Here is a 26331-nt window from a genome sequence, read left to right as displayed (position 1 = left end):
TTCCCATGGATAGTTTCCACGTCCGAATATCCCCCAAAATGTGCAGCCCTGTCTCTGACCCATGTGAAAGGCCTTCTAACAGAAGGTTTCCACCCACTCTCACCTCTGCTACACTAATGAGTGGGGCAGTGAGGGCTCGCTCTCAGTAATGACGGTCTAACTATGTGCGTGGTTTAATGGCTTCCTGCGCTTTACTGCCGGAAGTTGGAACACCCCCGGTGACAAGCAGGCGGTTAGAACACTGCCATCACTGTAACACGCTGCAGGACCGCTCTCACACTACTACACACTACACACTACACACTCCACTCCACACTACTACACTACACTACACTACACTACACTACACTACACTACACACTACTACACTACACTACACTACACTACACTACACACTACACTACACTACACTACACTACACTATACACTATACACTACACTACACACTACACACTACTACACTACACTACACACTACTACACTACACTACACTACACTACACTACACTCCACACTACTACACTACACTACACTACACTACACACTACTACACTACACTACACTACACTACACTATACACTATACACTACACTACACACTACACTACACACTACACACTACACTACACACTACACACTACACACTACTACACTACACTACACTACACACTACTCACTACACACTACACTCCACACTACTACACTACACTACACTACACACTACTACACTACACTACACTACACTACACTACACTACACTACACACTATACACTACACACTACACTACACTACACACTACACTACACACTACACTACACACTACACTACACACTACACACTACACTACACACTACTACACTACACTACACACTATACACTACACACTACACTACACACTACACTACACTACACTACACACTACACTGCACTACACACTACACTATACACTACACTACACACTACACTACACACTATACACTATACACTACACACTACACACTACACTACACACTACACTACACACTATACACTACACACTATACACTACACTACACACTACACTACACACTACACTACACACTACACACTACTACACTACACACTATACACTACACACTACACTACACTACACACTACTACACTACACTACACACTACTACACTACACTACACACTACTACACTACACACTACTACACTACACTACACTACACTACACACTACTACACTACACTACACTACACTACACTACACTACACTACACTACACTACACTACACTACACTACACACTATACACTATACACTATACACTATACACTACACTCTACACTACACTACACTACACTACACTACACACTACTACACTACACTATACACTATACACTACACTACACTACACACTACACACTACACACTACACTACACACTACACTACACACTACTACACTACACTACACACTACACACTACACACTACACTCCACACTACTACACTACACTACACTACACTACACACTACTACACTACACTACACTACACTACACTACACTACACTACACACTATACACTACACACTACACTACACTACACACTACACTACACACTACACACTACACTACACTACACACTACTACACTACACACTACACTACACACTACACACTACACTACACTACACTACACACTACACTGCACTACACACTACACTATACACTACACTACACACTACACTACACTACACTACACACTATACACTATACACTACACACTACACACTACACACTACACTACACACTACACTACACACTATACACTACACACTACACACTACACTACACACTACACTACACACTACACACTACTACACTACACTACACACTACACACTATACACTACACACTACACACTACACACTACACACTACACACTACACTACACACTACACACTACACACTACACTACACACTACACTACACACTACACTACACACTACTACACTACACTACACACTATACACTATACACTATACACTACACACTACACTACACACTACACACTACACTACACTGCACTACACACTACACTACACTGCACTACACACTACACTATACACTACACTACACTACACACTACACTACACTACACACTATACACACTACACTACACACTACACTACACTACACACTACACACTACACTACACACTACACTACACACTATACACACTACACTACACACTACACTACACTACAATAATTAATTATACTTTTTATAATACACTACACATTACACTAAACTACACACTACACTACACTACACTACACACTACACTACACACTACACTACACTACACACTATACACTACACTACACTACACACTACACTACACTGCACTACACACTACACTATACACTACACTACACTACACACTATACACTGCACTACACACTACACTATACACTACACTACACACTACACTACACACTATACACTACACACTACACTACACACTACACTACAATAATTAATTATACTTTTTATAATACACTACACATTACACTAAACTACACACTACACACTACACTACACACTACACTACACTACACTACACACTACACTACACACTGCACTACACACTACACTACACACTATACACTACACACTGCACTACACACTACACTACGTCTCACACACACTACACTACACTACACACTACACTACACTACACTACACACTGTACACTACACTACACACTACACTACACACTGTACACTACACTACACTACACACTACACTACAATACACACTACACTACACTACACACTACACTACACTACACACTACACTACACTACACACTACACTACACACTGTTCACTACACACTACACTACACTACACACTACACTACACACTACACTACACTACACACTACACTACACACTACACTACACACTACACTACACACTACACTACACACTACCAGTGTTTCCTCCAGGAATTTTTACAATGGTGGCGGGTGGCCGTGACCGCGCGCGCAGCGCACGCGCGCTCAAAACAAAGTTTTTTTTTTTTTTTTTTTTTTTCTAATCACAGCCAAAACTAGAGGATGGCCAAAAAAAAAAATATATGAATATACAGAATATAAACTTGTGACTGACAGTCACATACACACACAAAGATCATCAGCTATAATATAATACGAAGTAGGCCTACATGAGCACAAAAGCGGCTAACGTTACTGATTAACTGTTTACTGTAGTGCAGAGAGATGGTAGTCGTAGGCGGCATATCAAATGACAAAGCTAAACGTTTAATGAAGGACATGAACGATTGTCAACAACACACTCAAGCAGTAAATAGAACAGTCTAAACAACTTGGGTACTACGGACGGAACAATAGTCTCAACCTATAGTTCCGTGCGTGAATTATGTCAACCCACCACATTACAGAAGTAAAATCACAGTCAGATGGAGCATTCGGTAAACAGCTGAGTATCAGCTGAGTTAAAGAAAACAAACTCTTACCTTTGATGAGACCCACATGAGCCCTGTTTTCCCGTACTTCTCCCGTGTGTCTCTTATTGTCCAAATGTTCCCTGAATTTTAGCTGCATGTTTTTCCAGCATGTAATTCCGTTGTCAATAAAAAAATCGTCTCCCCTTCTTTTCCCCTTGACAATACTGTGTCGTTGCTAAAGTGACGGCACATAAGAATCGTTTTTTGACTTGCTAATGTCTGCTAACGTAGCACTTGAAACTGGCGCCGTTCTCTGGACTGCAGCTGCTCCCGCGTTAGCATTAGCATCCATCTTTTCTTCTCCCTTCTCACCGTCACGAGCTCAAATGACACTTGTCGGCCGATCTAACTCTTAACACTCACTTACAGGACTTCTGACACCATGTCGTGTTATTCTATTAAACATACACGTGAGTCCTTCTGTATTTCAATGTAAGTGTCTTTATTTTAACTCGCTCTGTAAGCTCTACAATACCGGTCTCTTGTTGTCTCGTCGTAACCTGCCCACCTGACCTGGGGGGTATTCCATCAACGTCGCTAAAGGAAAATCCTGGCTTATTTTTGATAACTCTCGCGAGACCTATCAGAATATGCCTGGATATTTGTAAGAACTCTCGCGAGATTTATCAGACTAAACCTGGATTTTCCCTTTAGCGATGTTGATGGAATACCCCCCGGATGTCACTACGGTGGCCTGTACACAATAACAATAATACCACAGTTCACATTTAGACCAATCAGGAGCCCTTGTGTCACGTCGTCAACTGAATGTCATTAATCTGATTTTGGATCAGCGGTTAGAGAGAGATGGGCGTGGATTTAGGTGCACTTTTAGTCAACATCCATTATAGCGCTGATCTAGGATCAGATATATTTTAATCAGCTAAAATGATCTTTTTTTTTTTTGAGATTTTTTTTTTTTTTTTTTTGTGGACTGAATCAATTCGTGGCGGAGGAAATTCCATCGTGGCGGCCCGCCACCAATAAATGCATGTAGAGGAAACACTGCACTACACTACACACTACACTACACTACGCACTACACTACACACTACACTACACTACACTACACTACACACTACACTACACACTACACTACGCACTACACTACACACTACACTACACTACACTACACTACACTACACACTACACTACACACTACACTACACACTACACTACACTACACACTACACACTACACTACACAACCTTCCGATCCCAAGTCCAACTCACTATCCACTAGACCACCACTACCCCCACACTACACTACACTACACTACACACTACACTACACTACACTACACACTACATTACACACTACACTACACACTACACACTACACTACACACTACACTACGCACTACACTACACTACACACTACACTACACTACACTACACACTACACTACACACTACACTACACTACACTACACTACACACTACACTACACACTACACACTACACTACACTACACACTACACACTACACACTACACACTACACTACACACTACACTACACTACACTACACTCTACACTACACTACACTACACACTACACTACACACTACACTACACTACACACTACACTACACTACACACTACACACTACACTACACACTAATAATTTTAATAATTAATCATTTTAATAATTTTGCCATTTAGCAGACGCTTTTATCCAAAGCGACTTACAATTACGAATTACAGGGACATTCCCCCTGGAGTAACTGAGGGCTAAGTGCCTTACCCAAGGGCACACTAGTAGTGGTGTGGCTTCAGGCGGGATTTGAACTCACAACCTTCCGATCCCAAGTCCAACTCACTATCCACTAGACCACCACTACCCCCACACTACACTACACTACACACTACACACTACACTACACACTACACTACGGAAGGAAAGCAAGTCACAACAGTGCTGCATCTGACCATACATGAAAACACACACACACACATAGACACACACACACACACACACACACACACACACACGTCTCAGAAAAAAGGGTCTACACTACATGGTGGGAAGATTCCTAATTGTGTGTTAATGTGTGAATGTGTGAGTGTGTGAGTGTGTGTGTGTGTGTGTGTGTGTGTGTATGTGTGTGTGTGTGTCTGTGTGTCTGTGTCTGTGTGTGTGTGTGTGTGTGTGTGTGTGTGTGTGTCTGTGTGTCTGTGTCTGTGTCTGTGTCTCTGTGTGTGTGTGTGTGTGTGTGTGTGTGTGTGTGTGTGTGTGTGAGAGACATACAGTATAGTTGGTAAAGTAAGGTATGTTTCTGTCGTGGTATAGGCCAACGTAGTAGTGAAGCGGGGCTTGTTTTGGATGCATGTGTGTGTGTGCCTGAGCATGTACCCTTGAAAAGCCAGCCAGCTCTATGTGAGTCAGATTGCGTTTGACAGTTTTATGGCAGCGGGCTGAAATTCTGGATGTATTTTCTGTACTCTACCCCCCCCCCCCCCTCATCAGCCATCAGTTAACAACACATAAAGTTCCTATAATTACGTATTGGTTTCCATTTTGAAGTATGTATAACATTTTCACCTATTTTCCTCTTCCTGTTTGAGGTGAGTTGTAGCAGTGGAGCGTGTTCATGAGGGCAGGCCACATACACGTGGCAGCCATGGGCTCGGATGGTTAAACGGCCCCTCTTTCATTTCTCAAACCCGTAACTTCATACTAGGGATGTCCCGATCCCATTTTTTCACTACCGATACCGATACCGATACCTGGGCTTCAGGTATCTGCGATACCGATATCAATCCGATATTTGTATTTATTGTTTTACTCCTGAATAATAACAAATACTTCCCCAGTATATAGTCCACAACAACTGTTGGCTATTAAAGACTGACAGCCTTTATTCAAGCAACAAAAACAGTACTCTGCAGTACTCAGTGACCAACTGGTTTAAAGTTAAAACAATTTAAACTGCAGCATTCAGCATTGTAGAAAAAAAAGAGTTACTGTCTGATTTCTAGTTTTAGTGCCTTCATGTTTTTATTCTATTTATCTTCTCTTACAAATGAAGTTTTAAAGTACCACTCGATATAATATACAACAGTTTAACAATAAAATACTTATAATCTGTGGGTTGGATTCACTGTTGCCAGAGGCTACCGGTAAGTGATACCTGGCTTGTAAACATACTTTCGTTTTAGAACGAAACGTTAGCCACTAGCTGTTAGCAGCGTTTTTAGCTGTCACCATTCTTGAGCAAAATATTGATACAAACAAACATTCAAATACTCGTGTCGTCTTGAATGTTTTTCCGATTTCAATGTATGACGCATCATTTGAAAGCTTACCATCTGTAGTTTCAGACTATGTAAACAACCGAAAATTACGTAAGCAAATGGTTTATGATTTCACCAGCTAGCATCATGACATTGTCAGACTCATTACACACTGGTAGCTACTAGCCAACTCTCACCACTGACTACTACTGTTGTCATCACGTGAGTGACACGCCGGATCGCGAGCCCCAGATCGCTGCCTATTTTTTTTCTGGTGCGATCTGCGATCCAGCATTCAGGACCAATATCGCGGTGATATGCGATATCAATATCGGATTGGGACATCCCTACTTCATACTTATATTTGTATATAGTAAAAGGGTGTTCTGGAATGTGGTCCATGTTGGTAACCGTAATCCACTTTTCTTCAGTCTCACTCATATTTTTCATTTTATTGGACAGATACAGTGAGGACAGACAGGAAAGTAAGGAGAAGAAGGCAGAGAGGGCATGTCAGCAGGGCATGGGCCGGATTCTAACCCATGCCGACATGGGCACATGTGTGCACTGTAGGCCGCGGTGCTAGACCACTGAACCACCCCAGGCCACTGCAATCCACTTTTGAGAGAATGTATCATTCGTTTGTGTAGAAATGAGATATTGCTGTCTTCACCACAGAAATCCCATTAGAACAGGAAAGAGGATGAAGGATGAAGGAAGAGGTTTCCGCCCTCAAACTTTTCTCTCGTGTGCCAAAGTGCTTCCACTGTAACGATGTCGAAAGCGTCTCGCCAACTGACGTTAACCTCTCCTAACCTGCAGGTGGGTTGGAGCACAGCGCGGGACTACTACACATTCTTGTGGTCGCCCCTCCCAGAGAGCTACGTGGAGGGTACTGCGGTCAACAGGGTTGTGGTCTTTCAAGGTAAAAAAGAAAATTGGACCACATGTTTTTATATAACTTTGCCACTTCTCGCGACCACATGTCAGAGAGGCCCGCGGAGGGCCGTTAAGATTTTTTTATACCGAAACAGCGGACACAGTAAAATATGAACCTCTGTCCACAGGCCTTTCTTCTGGTGTTAACAAGACCATTTTTCATAGTATGTTTTTATTTATTTATTTCTATATCAGGGGATGACTGGGGGTAGGACGAGGCTCTGATTCCTGGTCCTCGGATGTTAGTTTAGGGAACTTGCCTTGCCAGAATCGCTTTCAGTAAAATTTCAATGTTGAGGAACCAAAGCACAAAGTGTCAAATTCTTCACCGTTGGTTCCTCAACAGTGACATTGTAGCATTCAGATAAAATAAAATAAAAAAATAAAAATAATAAGCAACGTAAGTAATAAGTAAAAAAGTAACCCTACATTGATAGTCATAAAGTGATGGATTTTACAGTGGCTTCAATAGTGCAAAAATGCTGTGCAGAGTACGATGATATGAAATGCGATATACTGTATAATATCTATGGGATCGAGAGCCTTTAGCCGTTCTGCTCCCCGCCTCGGAACTCTGCCACCTAACATACGTAATATTGACACTCTCTCCACATTCAAATCCAGTCTCAAAACACACTTCACAACGCCATATTTGGTTTTGATCTGCTGTATTCAGTTTGTTGTTATATCGGACTTTGCTGTTTTTATCTGACTTTGCTTTGTTGATTTTATAATGTTTGATATGTGGTTTTAACTATCTCTTGTAAGGTGTCCTTGAGAGCCTTGAAAGGCGCCCATAAATAAAACATATTATTATTATTATTATTATTATTAATAATAATAATAATTTAATACGATACAGTATGGCAGGAAATGATGTGTGTGACTGTGGCTCTCCTCTCTCCCAGGATACTACGTACCCAACGACGATGCAGAGTTCTACCAGTTCTGCTACGTCACCCACAAGGGGGAGATCCGCGGGGCCAGCACGCCCTTCCAGCTCCGGGCCAACAGCCCCTCTGAGGACGAGCTGCTGACCGTGGAGGACGAGTGCAACTCTGACATCCTGGTGGTCACCACCAAGGCTGGCTACCTGGAGGTAATCATCATCATCATCATCCAGGGTTCCCACGGGTCCTTGAAATCCTTGAAAGTTTGTGAATTTGAGGAAAAAAAATCAAGGTCTTAAAGGTTTTGAAAATAGACATGGGTCATTGAAAGTGCTTGAATTTCCCTCTCTCTCTCTCTCTTTCTAAAAAAAAATATATATATAAAAAAATGTTTTACTTAGCTCGTCAACTAGTAAATAAGTGTCTGTATTGCTTAACTTTACACATATTTCACAATATATTGTTTTGCTGTGCTGTGGTAGAGAAGGCAAGAGACCATCTAGTGTTCACACATTCAAGCCTCTCTTTTTAATTGTTGTCTGTGAGAGGATAGTTCCTATTATATCAATTCTCATCTAGATCTGTCTCAAACTATGCTGTGTTGGGTCCTTGAATTTGAGGGAATTGAGTCTTGAAAGTCCTTGAAAGGTGCTTGAATTTGATGTTTCAGAAAGTGAGCACTAGGTGTTCCACTAAGCGCGATTAACTCTGATCCAGGCGATTAACTCTGATCCAGGTTTAAATAAGCTTGCGGTCGGTTCCATCAATGTGGCTCAAATAATTCGCTGCTTGGTTGCTATGCAACCAATCCTTCTGAGTAATTCTGGTCCCGAGCAGACTTACAGGCTGGTTTAGGTAATGCGTGCGTCAAAAAAGGCTCACAGGCGGAAACTACATCCCGAACGACAGTTCCTCAAGTGTCTTTTAGGAAATATTAGTTCCCACTTCACACGAGATAGATAGATAGTTTGACTGTGTGATAGATAACTTGATATTTTGAAAGTGTGATAGATAGATAGATACGCTTTATCTTCACTCCACGATCGTCTAGTCTGGTCTGGCGCCTGCGCCGTCCTGACCTGTCCTGACCCGTCCTGACCCGTCCCTTCCTTCTCTTTCTGGCCCTTAAGCACAAGATGGAGGAGGCCCACAGAGAGAAGGAGGTGCTGGTGAAAACCATGACCCTCCTCCAGAGTGAGAAGGACCAGCTGGAGGAGGAGAAGGAGAGCCTGCAGAAGGAGTGTGAGCAGGAGAAGGAGAACTGTGCCCAGCTGAGACAGGAGAACCAGGTGAGTCAGACAGGAGAACCAGGTGAGACAGACAGGAGAACCAGGTGAGACAGACAGGAGAACCAGGTGAGACAGACAGGAGAACCAGGTGAGACAGACAGGAGAACCAGCTGAGACAGACAGGAGAACCAGGTGAGACAGACAGGAGAACCAGCTGAGACAGACAGGAGAACCAGGTGAGACAGACAGGAGAACCAGGTGAGACAGACAGGAGAACCAGGTGAGACAGACAGGAGAACCAGGTGAGACAGACAGGAGAACCAGGTGAGACAGACAGGAGAACCAGGTGAGACAGACAGGAGAACCAGGTGAGACAGACAGGAGAACCAGGTGAGACAGACAGGAGAACCAGGTGAGACAGACAGGAGAACCGGCTGAAACAGACAGGAGAACCAGCTGAGACAGGAGGTGCATGGTAGCTTGCTGCCATTGTGTGTGAATGTGTGTGTGAATGGGTGAATGAGAGGCCGTTGTAAAGTGCTTTGGAGTATGGCGCTATATAAGTCAGTCCATTTAGCTATAGTTGTAAACCAAAATGAACAACAACATGAAGGGATGGTGGCTGCAGTTGACCGGCAGTGATCTGGCCATAGTCTCTCAGCACCCTCTAGTCAGGGTCCAGTCCTCTAGTCAGGGTCCAGTCCTCTAGTCAGGGTCTAGTCCTCTAGTCCTCTTGTCAGGGTCCAGTCCTCTAGTCAGGGTCTAGTCCTCTAGTCCTCTTGTCAGGGTCCAGTCCTCTAGTCAGGGTCTAGTCCTCTAGTCCTCTTGTCGGGGTCCAGTCCTCTAGTCAGGGTCCAGTCCTCTAGTCCTCTAGTCAGGGTCTAGTCCTCTAGTCCTCTAGTCAGGGTCTAGTCCTCTAGTCAGGGTCTAGTCCTCTAGTCAGGGTCCAGTCCTCTAGTCCTCTAGTCAGGGTCTAGTCCTCTAGTCAGGGTCTAGTCCTCTAGTCAGGGTCTAGTCCTCTAGTCCTCTAGTCAGGGTCCAGTCCTCTAGTCCTCTAGTCCTCTAGTCAGGGTCTAGTCCTCTAGTCAGGGTCTAGTCCTCTAGTCAGGGTCTAGTCCTCTAGTCCTCTAGTCAGGGTCTAGTCCTCCAGTCCTCTAGTCAGGGTCCAGTCCTCTAGTCCTCTAGTCAGGGTCCAGTCCTCTAGTCCTCTAGTCAGGGTCTAGTCCTCTAGTCCTCTAGTCAGGGTCCAGTCCTCTAGTCAGGGTCCAGTCCTCTAGTCCTCTAGTCAGGGTCTAGTCCTCTAGTCCTCTAGTCAGGGTCCAGTCCTCTAGTCAGGGTCTAGTCCTCTAGTCAGGGTCTAGTCCTCTAGTCAGGGTCTAGTCCTCTAGTCCTCTAGTCAGGGTCTAGTCCTCTAGTCCTCTAGTCAGGGTCCAGTCCTCTAGTCCTCTAGTCAGGGTCCAGTCCTCTAGTCCTCTAGTCAGGGTCCAGTCCTCTAGTCAGGGTCCAGTCCTCTAGTCCTCTAGTCAGGGTCTAGTCCTCTAGTCAGGGTCCAGTCCTCTAGTCCTCTAGTCAGGGTCTAGTCCTCTAGTCCTCTAGTCAGGGTCTAGTCCTCTAGTCCTCTAGTCAGGGTCCAGTCCCCTAGTCCTCTAGTCCTCTAGTCAGGGTCCAGTCCTCTAGTCCTCTAGTCAGGGTCTAGTCCTCTAGTCTAGGGATGCACGATATGCATTTTTTCCAACCGATACCGATACCGATATTTACCCGCTTCTCGTGGCCGATAACCGATACCGATACCGATATTATTATTATTATTTTATTTTTTCTTTCCTAGCACCAGGGGAGCTCCCCCTCCCAAATTTCGTTGTTTGGTACCTGTACTATATCAATGACAATAAAGACCATTCAGATATAATTTCACAGTTGATAACCTGTAGTTCATGCACACCTGAAGGTAAGAAAGGCTATGTAGTGAGCAAAGATTGATGATTTAATATTCCATAGTGATCTCACCAAATCTAACTTACATCACTATTGTTAACACAACAAAGAGAACACTTCTGAGTCTTCAAATGTTCATTTATTATTTCCTCTAACAAACAGAATATGTTATACAGTGCACAATGCTTTTTTTTAGCCAAGATCTGGCCTCCTTTTATGAAAACCAAAAAGGCTCACCTAAGAGTAATTAGATCAAAAAAGTGTCAAAAATAAAGTGCACCTTGTGCATCAGTCAATACAAAAATAAAGACTTTTAAAGAACCAAAAGTTTTATAGAACTTTTACAGAAACTAGTGCCAAATGGCTGCTTAGTCTGCAGATAAACAGAATGATACAAGGCACATAGTAGGCTACACTAGTATGCTTAATAAAGCAACTGAAAAGGGCTGGGCTATGCTACTTTTAGTGCATGAGGATGAGGTAGGTTGTGATAAAGCCCATCAAACGTTTTGCATAAGAATTCAAAATAAATTGCACTGACATGGAAAAACAAAAAGTGCATGTTTTCCTTGTAAACAATTTGTCTTGTATAGCCTACATTCACATTCTCACCTAAATAATAGACACGTTTTCCATTGGTGTTCCCTAATATACAAACTGAATACAATTCCTACCTCATAGAACCTTTGCTAGCCTAGTCTTCAGAAGGTAGCCTAGCCGCGGTGGTAGCCTAGCCTTCAGAAGCAGTAGCCTAGCCGCGGTGCAACACATTGAACACGCATTTGAAAACTGCAGGAAGACAGCAGACAGCTCAAAGGCTCAAGCAATCAATGAAAAAATCATGGAGTTGGTGGAGCTACCACCGCGGCTAGGCTACCTTCTGAAGACTAGGCTACCACCGCGGCTAGGCTACCTTCTGAAGACTAGGCTACCACCGCGGCTAGGCTACCTTCTGAAGACTAGGCTACCACCGCGGCTAGGCTACCTTCTGAAGACTAGGCTACCACCGCGGCTAGGCTACCTTCTGAAGACTAGGCTACCACCGCGGCTAGGCTACCTTCTGAAGGCTAGGCTACCACCGCGGCTAGGCTACCTTCTGAAGGCTAGGCTACCACCGCGGCTAGGCTACCTTCTGAAGGCTAGGCTACCTAAGCGGCTAGGCTACCTAGTGCTTGATATTCCTTCCATACAGCGTGCTTGCAATGGTGATTCTTCAGGTGACTTATTAGATTCGTTGTGTTGTAACTCGTAGACCTTTGCCCTCCTCTCCGAACTTTTGTTGAACATGTATTGCAAATTGCAAACGCAATATCTGCCTTAGAAATTGTGAAGAATGTCCACACCGGGGAAGGCATGTTTCGCTCGCGTCTCGTCTATACAAACTGCGTGCCTGAGCGCGGAAACCGGAAGCAGAGCGCGGAAACCGGAAACCGGAAGCAGAAATATTTCCGGCTTCATATTATCGGTTAAATATCGGCTAAATTTTATAATAAATACAGATACCGATAAACATTAATTCCTCAATATCGGGCCGATAAATATCGGTGCCGATAATATTGTGCATCCCTACTCTAGTCCTCTAGTCAGGGTCCAGTCCTCTAGTCCTCTAGTCAGGGTCCAGTCCTCTAGTCCTCTAGTCAGGGTCCAGTCCTCTAGTCCTCTAGTCAGGGTCTAGTCCTCTAGTCCTCTAGTCAGGGTCTAGTCCTCTAGTCCTCTAGTCCTCTAGTCAGGGTCTAGTCCTCTAGTCCTCTAGTCCTCTAGTCAGGGTCTAGTCCTCTAGTCAGGGTCTAGTCCTCTAGTCCTCTAGTCAGGGTCCAGTCCTCTAGTCCTCTAGTCAGGGTCCAGTCCTCTAGTCAGGGTCTAGTCCTCTAGTCAGGGTCCAGTCCTCTAGTCCTCTAGTCCTCTAGTCAGGGTCTAGTCCTCTAGTCAGGGTCTAGTCCTCTAGTCCTCTAGTCAGGGTCTAGTCCTCTAGTCCTCTAGTCCTCTAGTCAGGGTCTAGTCCTCTAGTCCTCTAGTCCGGGTCTAGTCCTCTAGTCCTCTAGTCAGGGTCTAGTCCTCTAGTCCTCTAGTCAGGGTCTAGTCCTCTAGTCCTCTAGTCAGGGTCTAGTCCTCTAGTCAGGGTCTAGTCCTCTAGTCAGGGTCTAGTCCTCTAGTCAGGGTCCAGTCCTCTAGTCCTCTAGTCAGGGTCCAGTCCTCTAGTCCTCTAGTCCTCTAGTCAGGGTCCAGTCCTCTAGTCCTCTAGTCCTCTAGTCAGGGTCTAGTCCTCTAGTCCTCTAGTCCTCTAGTCCTCTAGTCAGGGTCTAGTCCTCTAGTCCTCTAGTCAGGGTCTAGTCCTCTAGTCCTCTAGTCCTCCAGTCCTCTAGTCAGGGTCCAGTCCTCTAGTCCTCTAGTCCTCTAGTCAGGGTCTAGTCCTCTAGTCAGGGTCCAGTCCTCTAGTCCTCCAGTCCTCTAGTCCTCTAGTCCTCTAGTCAGGGTCCAGTCCTCTAGTCCTCCAGTCCTCTAGTCAGGGTCTAGTCCTCTAGTCCTCTAGTCAGGGTCTAGTCCTCTAGTCCTCTAGTCAGGGTCCAGTCCTCTAGTCCTCTAGTCCTCTAGTCCTCTAGTCAGGGTCTAGTCCTCTAGTCAGGGTCTAGTCCTCTAGTCCTCTAGTCAGGGTCCAGTCCTCTAGTCCTCTAGTCAGGGTCCAGTCCTCTAGTCCTCTAGTCCTCTAGTCAGGGTCTAGTCCTCTAGTCAGGGTCTAGTCCTCTAGTCCTCTAGTCCTCTAGTCAGGGTCTAGTCCTCTAGTCAGGGTCTAGTTCTCTAGTCCTCTAGTCAGGGTCCAGTCCTCTAGTCAGGGTCTAGTCCTCTAGTCCTCTAGTCAGGGTCTAGTCCTCTAGTCCTCTAGTCCTCTAGTCAGGGTCTAGTCCTCTAGTCCTCTAGTCCTCTAGTCAGGGTCCAGTCCTCTAGTCAGGGTCTAGTCCTCTAGTCCTCTAGTCAGGGTCTAGTCCTCTAGTCCTCTAGTGAGGCTCCAGTCTAGTCAGGCTCCAGTCCTCTAGGCTCCAAACTCTGTCTCCACCAGAAAGCATAACTCAAACCCCTCGACAGTTATGATCATGTGTATTATCATCGTTTATTATTCACTTTTCACATTTAAGTGTCTTTTTTAAAAGGCATCTTTAAAAAAAGTTGTGTTAACGATAATTCATATAACTTATAACATATAAGTCCCATAAATCTGCCGGGTTTGAAAACAAGCTTTTTCGGAGATGAAAACATGATTACACATTTTGTGCGGCTGTTAATTTTATGACCGCACTTTTATATGTTTCTTTTTTATTTTTTTTATTTTTTTATGTGCTGCGAAAAAAATGATTCCAAAAAGCCTGCTCATAAACATAAAACATACTGTCAAAAAAATGTCAATCTCCTTGGCTTTCGCAGCAGCGGTTGTAAGGCACACGTCCAGGCTCTAAAGTAGGGACGTAGCAACATTGCAATGCATCGTTTGCGAGATTTTGTGAAATTATATTTGGGGAAAACATTCGTTTTTTAGGAGGTTTTTTCTCCTCCGGCTCAGAGCTCAGCTGGGTTCTCCAGGGCGACCTCTGCGTCACGAGGAGTCCGTGTTTTGGGGTTGGCGTCTGGCACGGCAGTTGGGGGGGAATAGGTTTCGCTAGCAGCCATGTTATCTTATTGTTCTTGCCGTGCCGTAGAAGCAGGAAGCAATGAAACTGGGTAGGATGGATTTTGAGAGATATTTTGGAGTATTCTAATATTATATTCAGGTTTTAGGCAGATTCTATGCATATACCAAACAGCTAGTCCTTTCTCTTCTTTTTCCCCAACAAAGTTAAGTTTGATCCCATTTGTGTGTGTGTGTGTCTGTGTGTCTGTGTGTCTGTGTCTGTGTCTGTGTCTGTGTCTGTGTGTGTGTGTGTGTGTGTGTGTGTGTGTGTGTGTGTGCGCGTGTGCGCACGCCTCAGGATGTGCAGTGTTCCTCCCAGGCCTTGCAGGAGGAGAGGGAGGAGGTGCAGAGGAGGCTGGAGGAGGCCACGGCCAGGGTGCTGCAGCTGGAGGAGGACTTGATAGAGGTCACCAAGAAGGGCCTGCAGAAGGAGACGGAGCTGGACGGGTGGGTGGTGGAGGAGAGGGGAGGAGGGGAGGGAGGAGAGGAGAGGAGAGGGAGGAGAGGGAGGAGAGGGAGGAGAGGGAGGAGAGGAGAGGGGAGGGAGGAGAGGGGAGGGGAGGGAAGAGGAGACGGAGACGGACTGAAACCCGCTTATATCACGGGTTCACTTATTGTTCTTTTGGGTCGAGTGCACAACAGAGGAAATCTAACTCATGGTGGTGTGATGTGGTGGTGTGTGTCTCCCTCCCCCAGCCTGAGGGACAGAGTGAAGAAGCTGTCTGTGGACAAGGACGCGCTGGAGTCCCAGCTGAAGAACGAGAAGGACGAGAAGGAGCTGTACAAGGTAAACACCCGACCCACCTGACCCACCTGACCCACCTGACCCGCCTGACCCGCCTGACCCAACCTCAGGTCCAGGATCAGTCAGTGATGACTGGCGTCCCTGTGGCGGTACATGGACATGTGAAAGGTGGCGGGGGGGGCTGGGTTTGATCTGCTTTGCCAGGTTTGATCTGCGTCGGCAGCGCGTCGGGTCGAAGCTGTACTGACAGGATCGTGCTCGGCATCGTAGCGCACATCGGGAGTCGCACTTAAATTCTCCTCAGTTCTCCCCCACCCTAACCCTAACCCTAACCCTAACCCTAACCCTAACCCCCCCCCCCCCAACCAATTGCGTGTTTTCCGTGTCTGTTTTTTCTGGCTCTTTAAAAGCGAATGTGAACACACCAGTGCGTCTCTGTGTGTTTCTGTCTAAAGGCCCGCCGCTTTGTTGTTTCCTGGTCCGCCTGCTGTTTGCGGACGCCTTTGTAGTGGCGGGGGAACCAGGGAGTGGCGCACACACACACACACACACACACACACACACACACACACACACACTGTTGCCACGGGAAACTCACAGTCGAAACCCGCACCTAATTTAACCTCTAGCTCCATCGCAGAGCTGGGCCCCGGTTGGGGAGTTTTTTTTTACGGGTCCACCTCAGCCTCTGTGTTGTAATTACACGTCACGCCACATTTATTCTGGGAGTCCAAAAATGCCGTCGGGTGTCGATGAAAAAGACGACGCACCCAAAACAAAAACAATGCACCCAAAAACAATTTGGACGATTTTAATCATCCCCTCCTCCTTTTTCTCCACTTATTGTGTGTTTGTGTGTTTGTGTGTGTGTGTGTGTGTGTGTGTGTGTGTGTGTGCGCGTGTGCATGTGCGTGTGCGTGCGCGTGTGCACGTGTGCGTGCGTGTGTGTGTGTGTGTGTGTGTGTGTGTGTGTGTGTGTGTGTAGATTCACCTGAAGAACCGGGAGCTGGAGAACACCAGGCTGGGCTGTGAGCTGCAGGCCCTGCGGGGGGGGGAGGCGGCCCAGGAGAAGCTGCTGGCGGGGCTCAGAGACGACCTGTTCCGCCTGAAGACCTGCCTGGCTGAGAAGGACCGCCAGCACCGCCTGCTGCTGGCCCAGGGCCCCGCCTCGGTACGCTGGAACACACTCTCACTGTCTCACACACACACACGCACACGCACACACACACACACAATTAGGAATCGTCCCATCATGTAGTGTAGACCCTTTTTTCTGAGAAGTGTGTGTGTGTCTGTCTGTGTGTGTGCGTGTGTGTGTGTTCTGTGTGTGTGTGTTCTGTCTGTGCGTGTATGTATATGTGTGTATGTATGTGTGTGCGTGTGTTGTGTGTGTGTGTGTGTGTGTTCTGTGTGTGTCTGTGTGTGTCTGTGTGTGTGTGTCTGTGTGTCTGTGTCTGTGTCTGTGTGTCTGTGTCTGTGTCTGTGTCTGTGTGTGTGTTCTGTGTGTGTGTGTGTGTTCTGTGTGTGTTCTGTGTGTGTGTGTGCAGGGCGAGGTGGCGGGTCTGAGGGAGCAGCTGCGTCAGAAGGAGGAGAGGCTGCAGGTGAGCCAGCAGCAGAACGCCCTGCTGGGCTCCGAGCTCAGGGACGCCTCCACCGCCCGCGCCCTCGGCATGTCTGACCTGTACCGCCTCAGGCTGGAGGCCGACGCCCTGCGGCAGGGCCAGGCCGACGCCCAGGACCGCTGCTCTCGCCTGGAGCGCCTGCTGGAGACGATGGAGGAGGAGGCGCAGCTGGTGGCGGTGAGGAGGGAGAACAAGGCCCTTTTTTTCTTTCTTATATATTTAAGCAATATCACACGAGAGGGAGTGCTGTTATACTGAATATCAGCACGGCTGTGATTGGGTCGTAGGTACGAGGCCGCAGGCCGAGTAGAAGACAATCACAGTGTGATATTGCTTTTATACAACAGTTCTACAGCGCAATTTCTTAGTTAACAGTAATAAGCGACAACAGATTATGATTTGTTTGTTTATTTAATCATTTATTTTGGCTCCGTCAACAACAACAAAATTCCGCAACTGGACTGTTGCCTAGTAACCTGAACACAAACATCTGCAGGCTAGCTACTTTGTATTAACGGTCATTTCGGAGTGATACATATAGTTAAAAGTCCCAGTGCTGTTATACTGTATATCAGCACTCATGGAATGACTGCAGTTTTTTCCCTGAAAAATCACATTCAGATGTTAGTACCTTTTTTGACCAAATGTACCTCTTTTTTCACCTTAATTAGCATGTCGAATTTAACCTGTTGTCTAACTATTTTTTCTATAATTTACCAATAAATATTAGGTCTACAGGCATGATTCAAAATTGAGGTAAAAAAAAGGGTACATTTGATCAGAAATGTCAACAAATGATGGTTTTGACTATTTCTAGATGTATAAATAGATTGCTTGACCCCCAAAACATAGAGCTAGACACCACAACCAAGTAAAAAGACCCAGAAATGACAAAGTTATGGCTAAATGTGTCTCTTCAGGGAAAACGGCGGTCATCTTGAATTTGTGCCCTGCACACTTCTTTCTTGGACCTGAAGCCGAAAATGTTGTCATTTCCTGTCTAGATAGGTCAAATGGAATAGAAGAAAACCTAAGACGTAAGACGTTGAATTCTTATCTTTATTATCTTTACATGTTACGTCTTGGTACCACGCAAACGGCCAGCGCTCAGCTCAGCGCTCAGCGGGGACAGGAATTGGCGAGCAGCAGCAGTTGCTGGGTTTATCCAACAAACCAGCACAGAAGTAAATGAGACAGCACAGGCTGGTCTCTCATGACCGCTAGGGGATGGATTGATAACAAGACCCATCCATCCAGGCATGCTATCCTGTCCCCTGTGTGGGGTAGTGGTGGCCTAGGGGGGATAGTGAGTTGGACTTGTGATCAGAAGGTCATGATTTCAAATCCCACCTGGGAACACCACCACTAGTGAGCTCTTGAGTAAGGCACATAGCCCTATGTTACTCCAGGGAGAATGTCCCTGGAATCTGTAATTGTGACACGGTCTGGACATTCGGCCCGCAAGTCGGCAACAAATAAAAAAAGTTCAGACTTTCATTTTGAGTCAAGCCAAAATACTGCAAAGCAAAGGATGCGGTGAGTAATCCCCACTGCTACCTAGTTAACTAGAACACTACTTTACATTGTCAGCAGGCTCACAAAACAAGCTGTGTTAGTTGACTAGCGATGTGTCTCGTTGATTTTCAACAACGCTGAAATGTATTAAAATGTTTCTGAAAGAAAAGTCTGAACATTAAATCGGATTACCGACCAGACCGTGTCACAATTCGTAAGTCGCATTGGATAAAAGCATCTGCTAAATGGTTAAAAATGTGACAGTCTGATAATTTGGTCCTCATGTCGGTATCTGATGTAATGATCGGACTGTGAGAAGATCAACGACACATCGCTAGTCAACTAACACAGCTTGTTTTGTGAGCCTGCTAACAATGTAAAGTAGTGTTCTAGTTAACTAGGTAACAGTGGAGATTACTCACCGCATCCTTTGCTTTGCAGTATTTCAGCTTGACTAGCGAGTTTGTGTTGTGATTCTCAACAACGTTGAAACGTAGGTCCGTGTTTCAAAAGAAAAGGCTGAACATTTTGATTGATTGGCCGACATGTGGACCAAATGATCAGACTGTGTAAATAAGTAACTAAGTCATGTTTATTTATATAGCACATTTTACAACGACAAAAACAGCCGTCCAAAGTGCTTAACAGAAAACACTAGTAAAAGAGAAACAACAGATAAAAATACACTAAAAACAAGGTGCAATACAAAATACAAGTGCAGTAATAAAAGTACAAAAAGTGCAGGGTCGGGAGGCAGGCTCACCTCAGGTCAAAGGTCAGGGAGAAAAGGTGTGTTTTAGTTTTTTAAAAGCCTGGATGCTCTGGGCGGATCTGACGTGGAGGGGGAGGCTATTCCAGAGCCTAGGGGCTGCTTTATTTTGTGTGTGTCACAAATGTCTGTGTGTTATCTGTCAGCAGGCCAGGGCGGAGGCTGAGGCAGAGGCCAGGGCGGAGGCCAGGGGGGTGGAGGCCAGGGTGGAGAAGGAGAAGGAGGAGGAGGAGGAGGAGGAGGCGGGGGTGGCAGAGCTGCAGAGGGAGGTGGAGGACCTGAAGCTGCGGCTGCACATGGCTGCAGAGCACTACAAGGAGAAGTACAAGGAGTGTCAGAGGCTGCAGAGGCAGGTGGTCAAGCTCTCTGAACAGCAGGGGGTGAGTCACACACACTCACACCCACTCACACACACACACACACACACACACACACACACACACACACACACACACACACACACACACACACACACACACACACACACACACACTCACACCCACTCACACACACACACACACACACACACACACACACACACACACACACACACACTCACACACACACACACACACACACACACACACACACACACACACACACACTCACACACACACACACACACACACACACACACACACTCACACACACACACACACACACACACACACTCACACACATACACACACACACACACACACACACACACACACACACACACACACTTCACACACACACACACACACACACACACACACACACACACACACACACACACACACACACACACACACACACACACACACACACACACACTGTGTGACTTCATACTGGTCTGTTTTCCTGTCTTGTGTTCTAGGAGCTGAAGAGAAACCCAGCAGCGGAGGCCATGGCAGTCCCTGTGTCTATAAGTCCTGACACTTCTGTGCCAGGTACACACACACACACACACACACACACACACACACACACACACACACACACACACTCTTCCCTCAAAATGTCTCTACTCACAAACAAGCGGACTGTAGCTTCAGCCCCCTCATGATTGTAGGTCCCTCCCCTCTCTGCTCTGCTCTATTCTGGCATGGTGGTTTCCACTTTGCTCTTGACCTGGATGTCTTTGTATCCCCCCCCCCCCGGGTCACTAACGCCCTGCCTCTGTGTGGCGCGTCCCCAGGGAGCCCAGCGGGCTCGGCCGACCCCGTGCTGGAGGCCATCCTGCAGGAGAAGCTGAAGGGCATCAACAGAGAGGCCTCCGACCGCAGCGACAAGTACAAGAGATGCAAACAGATGCTGAGTGTAAGACAGATGCTGAGTGTAAGACAGATGCTGAGTGTAAGACAGATGCTGAGTGTAAGACAGATGCTGAGTGTAAGACAGTGTAAGAGTGTAGAGTGTAAGAGTGTAAGACAGGGTTCCCACGGGTCCTTGAAATCCTTGAAAGTTTGTTAATTTGAGAGAAAAAAAATCAAGGTCTTAAAAGTTTTTGAAAATAGACATGGGTCATTGAAAGTGCTTGAATTCCCCCCTCTCTCTCTCAATTTTTTTCTTCTTTTTTTTTCTTCTTTTACTTAGCTCGTCAACTAGTAAATAATGTTGCTGTATTGCTTAACTTTACACATATTCCACAATATATTGTTTTGCTGTGCTGTGGTAGAGATTAGAGAAGGCAAGAGACCATCTAGAGTTCAAGCCTCTCTTTTTAATTGTTGTCTGTGAGGGGATAGTTCCTATTATATAAATTCTCATCTAGATCTGTCTCAAACTATGCCGTGTTGAGTCCTTGAATTTGAGGGAATTGATTCTTCAAAGTCCTTGAAAGGTGCTTGAATTTGATGTTTCAGAAGGTGTGGGAACCCTGTTCTTAGTAGATTGAGTAGAACTTTCTAAAGCACGAAGAGCTTAAATCGATTGACTCAAAAGAGGCCTTTTTATTCAGCAAAGTTACAGAAGCTCAGAGAGAAAGTAGCAGACAGAAGGGGCAAGCATTTTATAGCAGTTTCCTGCCTGATGAAGTCACTGCTCTTGCTTGACCAATCATAATCTTCTGCGCCACAGTTCTTGGCCCATCTCTTACAGGAAGGGAAGGCCTTCCTTGAGTGCTAGATTCGCCAAAATGTAGAGAGACTTCAATTCTCAGTATAAAATGATATAAAACTACAACAAAACCTCCTTCCTTCTCCTCGCTTGTCCTTCTACAAAAGCGCGGGTCCCCCCTCTCGTCACAGGGGTCTACAGGGCTTAAAGTTCTCCGGCACGGTGCCGGATTTCCGGCGCGGGGGAATTTTGAGCAATTAAAAAAATAAATAATCACATGCTATTTGTTTACATCGTAATTTAAAGAGTCATCTTCAGCAAAGAGACAGTTCCGCCTACCAATGGTATCACATTGCTCAAGCCAACCAACGACTTCTGAACGAAGTTTGAATGAGTGTAATGTTAGCTTGTAGAGACGTTCGCTTTTAACAGCCCGCTATCTCGCTAACTTTAGTAAGAGTCTATTAAAATGGAAGCCAAGTTTCTTAAACGTGGCGAAGACACAGCTATACTAGAACGAGGAGTAAGGAATAAATGGCGCTGGGCATGGATAGAGGAGAGTAGTGAGGGGAAGCCTTATGGACGTGGTGCCTCAAACTGAGGGAGCCGGGTGCTTGTTTCTGTACGCCGTGCTCCAAGAAACTCCTCTACGGCAGTATAGTATATACTATATATATATGTGTGGTGGCCTGGGAAAACCCTTCACATGGTGGCATTTTGACATTTTCATTTTTAATATTTCCATAAATTAGAAGTTCTCAGCTATTCATAACTGGTTGAATGACTGAGATAGCCCTTTATTTTAAAAAGTTATGAGCATTTTAATGTATCATGTCAAAAAAAGTGAAAGGTGAGAAATGCTGCCCCCATGCTGCCCCCGACCCCTTTCTCCTCCGGGTCGGGGGAGGAGCCTATGCAGATCGGCCGGTCTCGTTTGTCTGCTTGTGATGCAAAGCAAACTACCCACCAGAAAAACATAAAAATAAGTGCTTTCTCTTTTGTTTTCTTAAAATGTTTATTCACCATAATGTAGTATGGAGTTCAAAGTACTAGAATACCACATAATATCAAAATCACCAAAATCGCGATTTCCATCTATTTTTGCTCTTTGCCACAAACGAACGCCAGCGACATCCGACGGGTTTTCCCAGGCCACCACACATATATATACTGTATATATATTTATAGTATATAGTATAGTAGTGGGAAGAAGGTTATTGCTCGACATGCCTCAGATCCCGGTCACCAAGCTTCGGTTCCAGCGCTTGCTCATACAACAACCTTGCCGGGAGCGACGGCGACAGGTATCTTCAATGACCGACCGTGTTTGCGAGCAAAAGATCCGAGTGAGCGCGTTTATAGCTGAACATGATCTGTCTTTCACAATGGCTCAGCCACTCGTCGATTTGTGCAAGAAGCTATCAGAAGACAAAAATGCACTGACAAAGCTGTCCGTTTCCAATAAGCACGCCAGCTATTTAAACACACATGGCCTTGCCCCGGAATTTAAAAAACGGCTGTGTGAAAAGCTTAAAAAAGCAACGTTTTCAATGAATATCGACGAAGCTACTAATCTTAACATGGACAAAATCCTCAATGTCCCTGTTCGATTTTTTGATGATGATCTGGCCAAAGTAACAACACAACACCTAGCCAGCAGGAAAGTAAACATCGCCAACTCGTCAGCCCTCATGCATGACTGGTCACTAGTCATCAGTATTCTACTTGATGGAGATCTATTGATCTATTGTTATAGTGATAGTGGCTTAATAAGTGATGCAATCAGTTTGGCCTTAAGTGATTTAATCAGTTTGTGACCCCCCTCCCCAAGAAAAAGTTTCAGGCACAGGATTTGTTCCCACTTTAAGCCCTGCGGTCTAGAGCGAGAACGCTAACAACCCTCCCTAAGACGGTGTAGGTGGGGTGGACTCAACGCTAACAACCCTCCCTAAGACGGTGTAGGTGGGGTGGACTCAACCAGGGAGTTGAGGGTTAAGACGGTGTAGGTGGGGTGGACTCAACCAGGGAGTTGAGGGTTAAGACGGTGTAGGTGGGGTGGACTCAACCAGGGAGCTGGAGAGAGTTGATGTCTGTTGTTGGTCCGTAGGAGGAGAAGGAGCGCAGCGGCGTGCTGGCTGATGAGCTGACCCGGGCGGAGGCCAGGCTGAAGGAGCAGCTGAAGACCAACGGGAGTCTGAGGCTGCAGCTGGCCGCCGAGGAGGACCGCTACAAGGTAGGGCTGTTCATCATTCTAGATCCTTCTATCAACTGACAGGTCAGGGACAGGTCAGGATCCAACCCAAGACCAGGCTTCTTCTTAGCCTACTTTGGAGCTCAACCGAAATGATGATAATAGTAATAATAATAATAATAACAATAATAATAATAATAATAATAATAATAATAATAATAATAGTTCATTGTATTTATATAGCGCTTTTCTGGGGCTCAAAGACGCTGACAATATGGGAAAAACAGAAACAACAAGCAACAGATAACATGAGCACATAGAACACAGAGTTAACGAACAGGGAACAATTAACACAGCAATGTCCAGGGGGGGGGGGGGGGCAGGGTTAGGGGAGATGGTTAGGCGTAGGGAAGGTTGCGTGGGAGAACAGGTAGGTTTTGAGGTGGGATTTCAAAGTGGAGAGTGAGGGTGAGTCTCTGAGTGGTTGAGGGAGAGAGTTCGGTCTCCGAAGCCTTTGAGTTTTGAGGGTGGGAGGAGATGAGGGACATTCAGGACGAGCTAGCAAGAAAACACAAGTTTGCGCCGCGTGACCTCGGAAAAACAGAGCAGGCCTCCGAATGAAAAAACCCCAGAAACAACGTACCATTTCGAACATTTTCCACAACGCCCCCCAGAGCTACATTTGGCACGGTGCGTCGTCGTACAGTGCACACTCCAAGCCAGCGTGTTTTTATTTCCGTGTGTGTATATCGCTGGTATGACTCAAGTATCCAGCCTTTGATGGTATCTCCTCCACTGGAAACACAACCCCTCTCTGACAGCAGCTGTTTATGAGCCGGCCCTGTCCCCAGAGTCGTGGTTTACTACTGTTTACAGGAGGACTAGGAGACAGCCAGGGCCGTGCCGGGGAGGAATCTTCTTCTCTCTCTGGGCAGACGGACTAATGCAGACGCTGGCTCGGTGGGGCAGACGGATATGTGTTCAGTGTCTCTGCTGGGGGATTCAAACAGGGTTGTTTTGGTTTTGAACCTCGCTGCGATGTAAATCAACCTGCAGGGAGGAGGGAGAATTCAGAGGCCTTTTATGGCCTGTATCAATTAATGTTGCCCAGCCGAGGCCTTTACTTCTGCATACAGCAGTAACGCGTTCTAGTATACTTTATGACAAAACGTATATAAATCTGATGTTTATTTGATATAACTGGGTATATATATATTGTTTTGTTTTACTTCATATTGAGAATGTTAAACTAATGTTTCCTGAATGTTTCCTGAATGTTTGCTGAATGTTTGCTGAATGTTTCCTGAATGTTTGCTGAATGTTTCCTTGGTTGCAGAGCCAGGTGGCGGAGAAGGGCCGAGAGCTGAAGGAGCTGAAGGACACGCTGGCCGCGCTGGGGAAGGAGAAGGAGGCGCTGGAGGGGGTTAGCGAGCCACAGCTTTTCATTTTCTCTCCTTCTCCACTTTCTCTCTCCTTCTACCAGGCTAAAAATGCCCCTGGAAAAACGGGCAATTTTGCGCCCCTAATCTGGTTCGGGTTTAACGTGTCTCTCTAATTGGAGAAGCGAAGCGAAGTGAGTTCTTATTTTCCATTCAATTACTCTGGACCACAGCGAGGTCCACGCTGAGAGAGGTAAAGGCAGTTGTTGCTTAAGAGGAGCAAAAATGACCCAATTTGAGGTTGAGACTGTAAATTAAATTGGCGCCTGCTCGAACCCCCGTCAATAAAAAACGCAGCCTTCCCCATTCCCTTTGAAAATGAGAGGAGTTTCTGTTTTAATGAAGAGGCTAATTAAAGTGTTTGTGTGTGTGTGTGTGTGAGAGAGAGAGAGAGAGAGAGAGAGAGAGAGAGAGAGAGAGAGAGAGAGAGAGAGAGAGAGAGAGAGAGAGAGAGAGAGAGAGGAGAGAGAGAGAGAGAGAGAGAGAGAGAGAGAGAGAGAGAGAGAGAGAGAGAGAGAGAGAGAGAGAGAGAGAGAGAGAGAGAGAGAGAGAGAGAGAGAGAGAGAGAGAGAGAGAGAGAGAGAGAGAGAGAAGCAAGGCCACAGATCCAGG

The 26331-nt window shown here is 45.8% G+C and overlaps 1 protein-coding gene across 2 annotated transcripts in view; it reads left to right on the top strand.

Moving 5' to 3' along the window:
• Positions 1-26331, top strand: part of tax1bp1b (Tax1 (human T-cell leukemia virus type I) binding protein 1b) — a 39347-nt gene that overhangs the window by 5875 nt on the left and 7141 nt on the right. For both annotated transcript variants that reach the window (XM_080540426.1, XM_080540425.1), the window contains exons 3-14: positions 7567-7669; positions 8592-8782; positions 9704-9862; positions 15697-15845; positions 16095-16185; positions 17129-17314; positions 17691-17942; positions 20199-20429; positions 20909-20981; positions 21230-21351; positions 24197-24322; positions 25617-25703. In XM_080540426.1, the coding sequence (XP_080396552.1) occupies positions 7567-7669; positions 8592-8782; positions 9704-9862; positions 15697-15845; positions 16095-16185; positions 17129-17314; positions 17691-17942; positions 20199-20429; positions 20909-20981; positions 21230-21351; positions 24197-24322; positions 25617-25703 (1770 nt within the window). The remainder of the gene's footprint in view (positions 1-7566; positions 7670-8591; positions 8783-9703; positions 9863-15696; positions 15846-16094; positions 16186-17128; positions 17315-17690; positions 17943-20198; positions 20430-20908; positions 20982-21229; positions 21352-24196; positions 24323-25616; positions 25704-26331) is intronic.

This window comes from Nansenia antarctica, assembly GCF_963989245.1.
Source record: "Nansenia antarctica genome assembly, chromosome: 10".
NCBI classification, from domain to species: domain Eukaryota; kingdom Metazoa; phylum Chordata; class Actinopteri; order Argentiniformes; family Microstomatidae; genus Nansenia; species Nansenia antarctica.
This window is presented reverse-complemented; position numbering and strand designations above follow the sequence as displayed.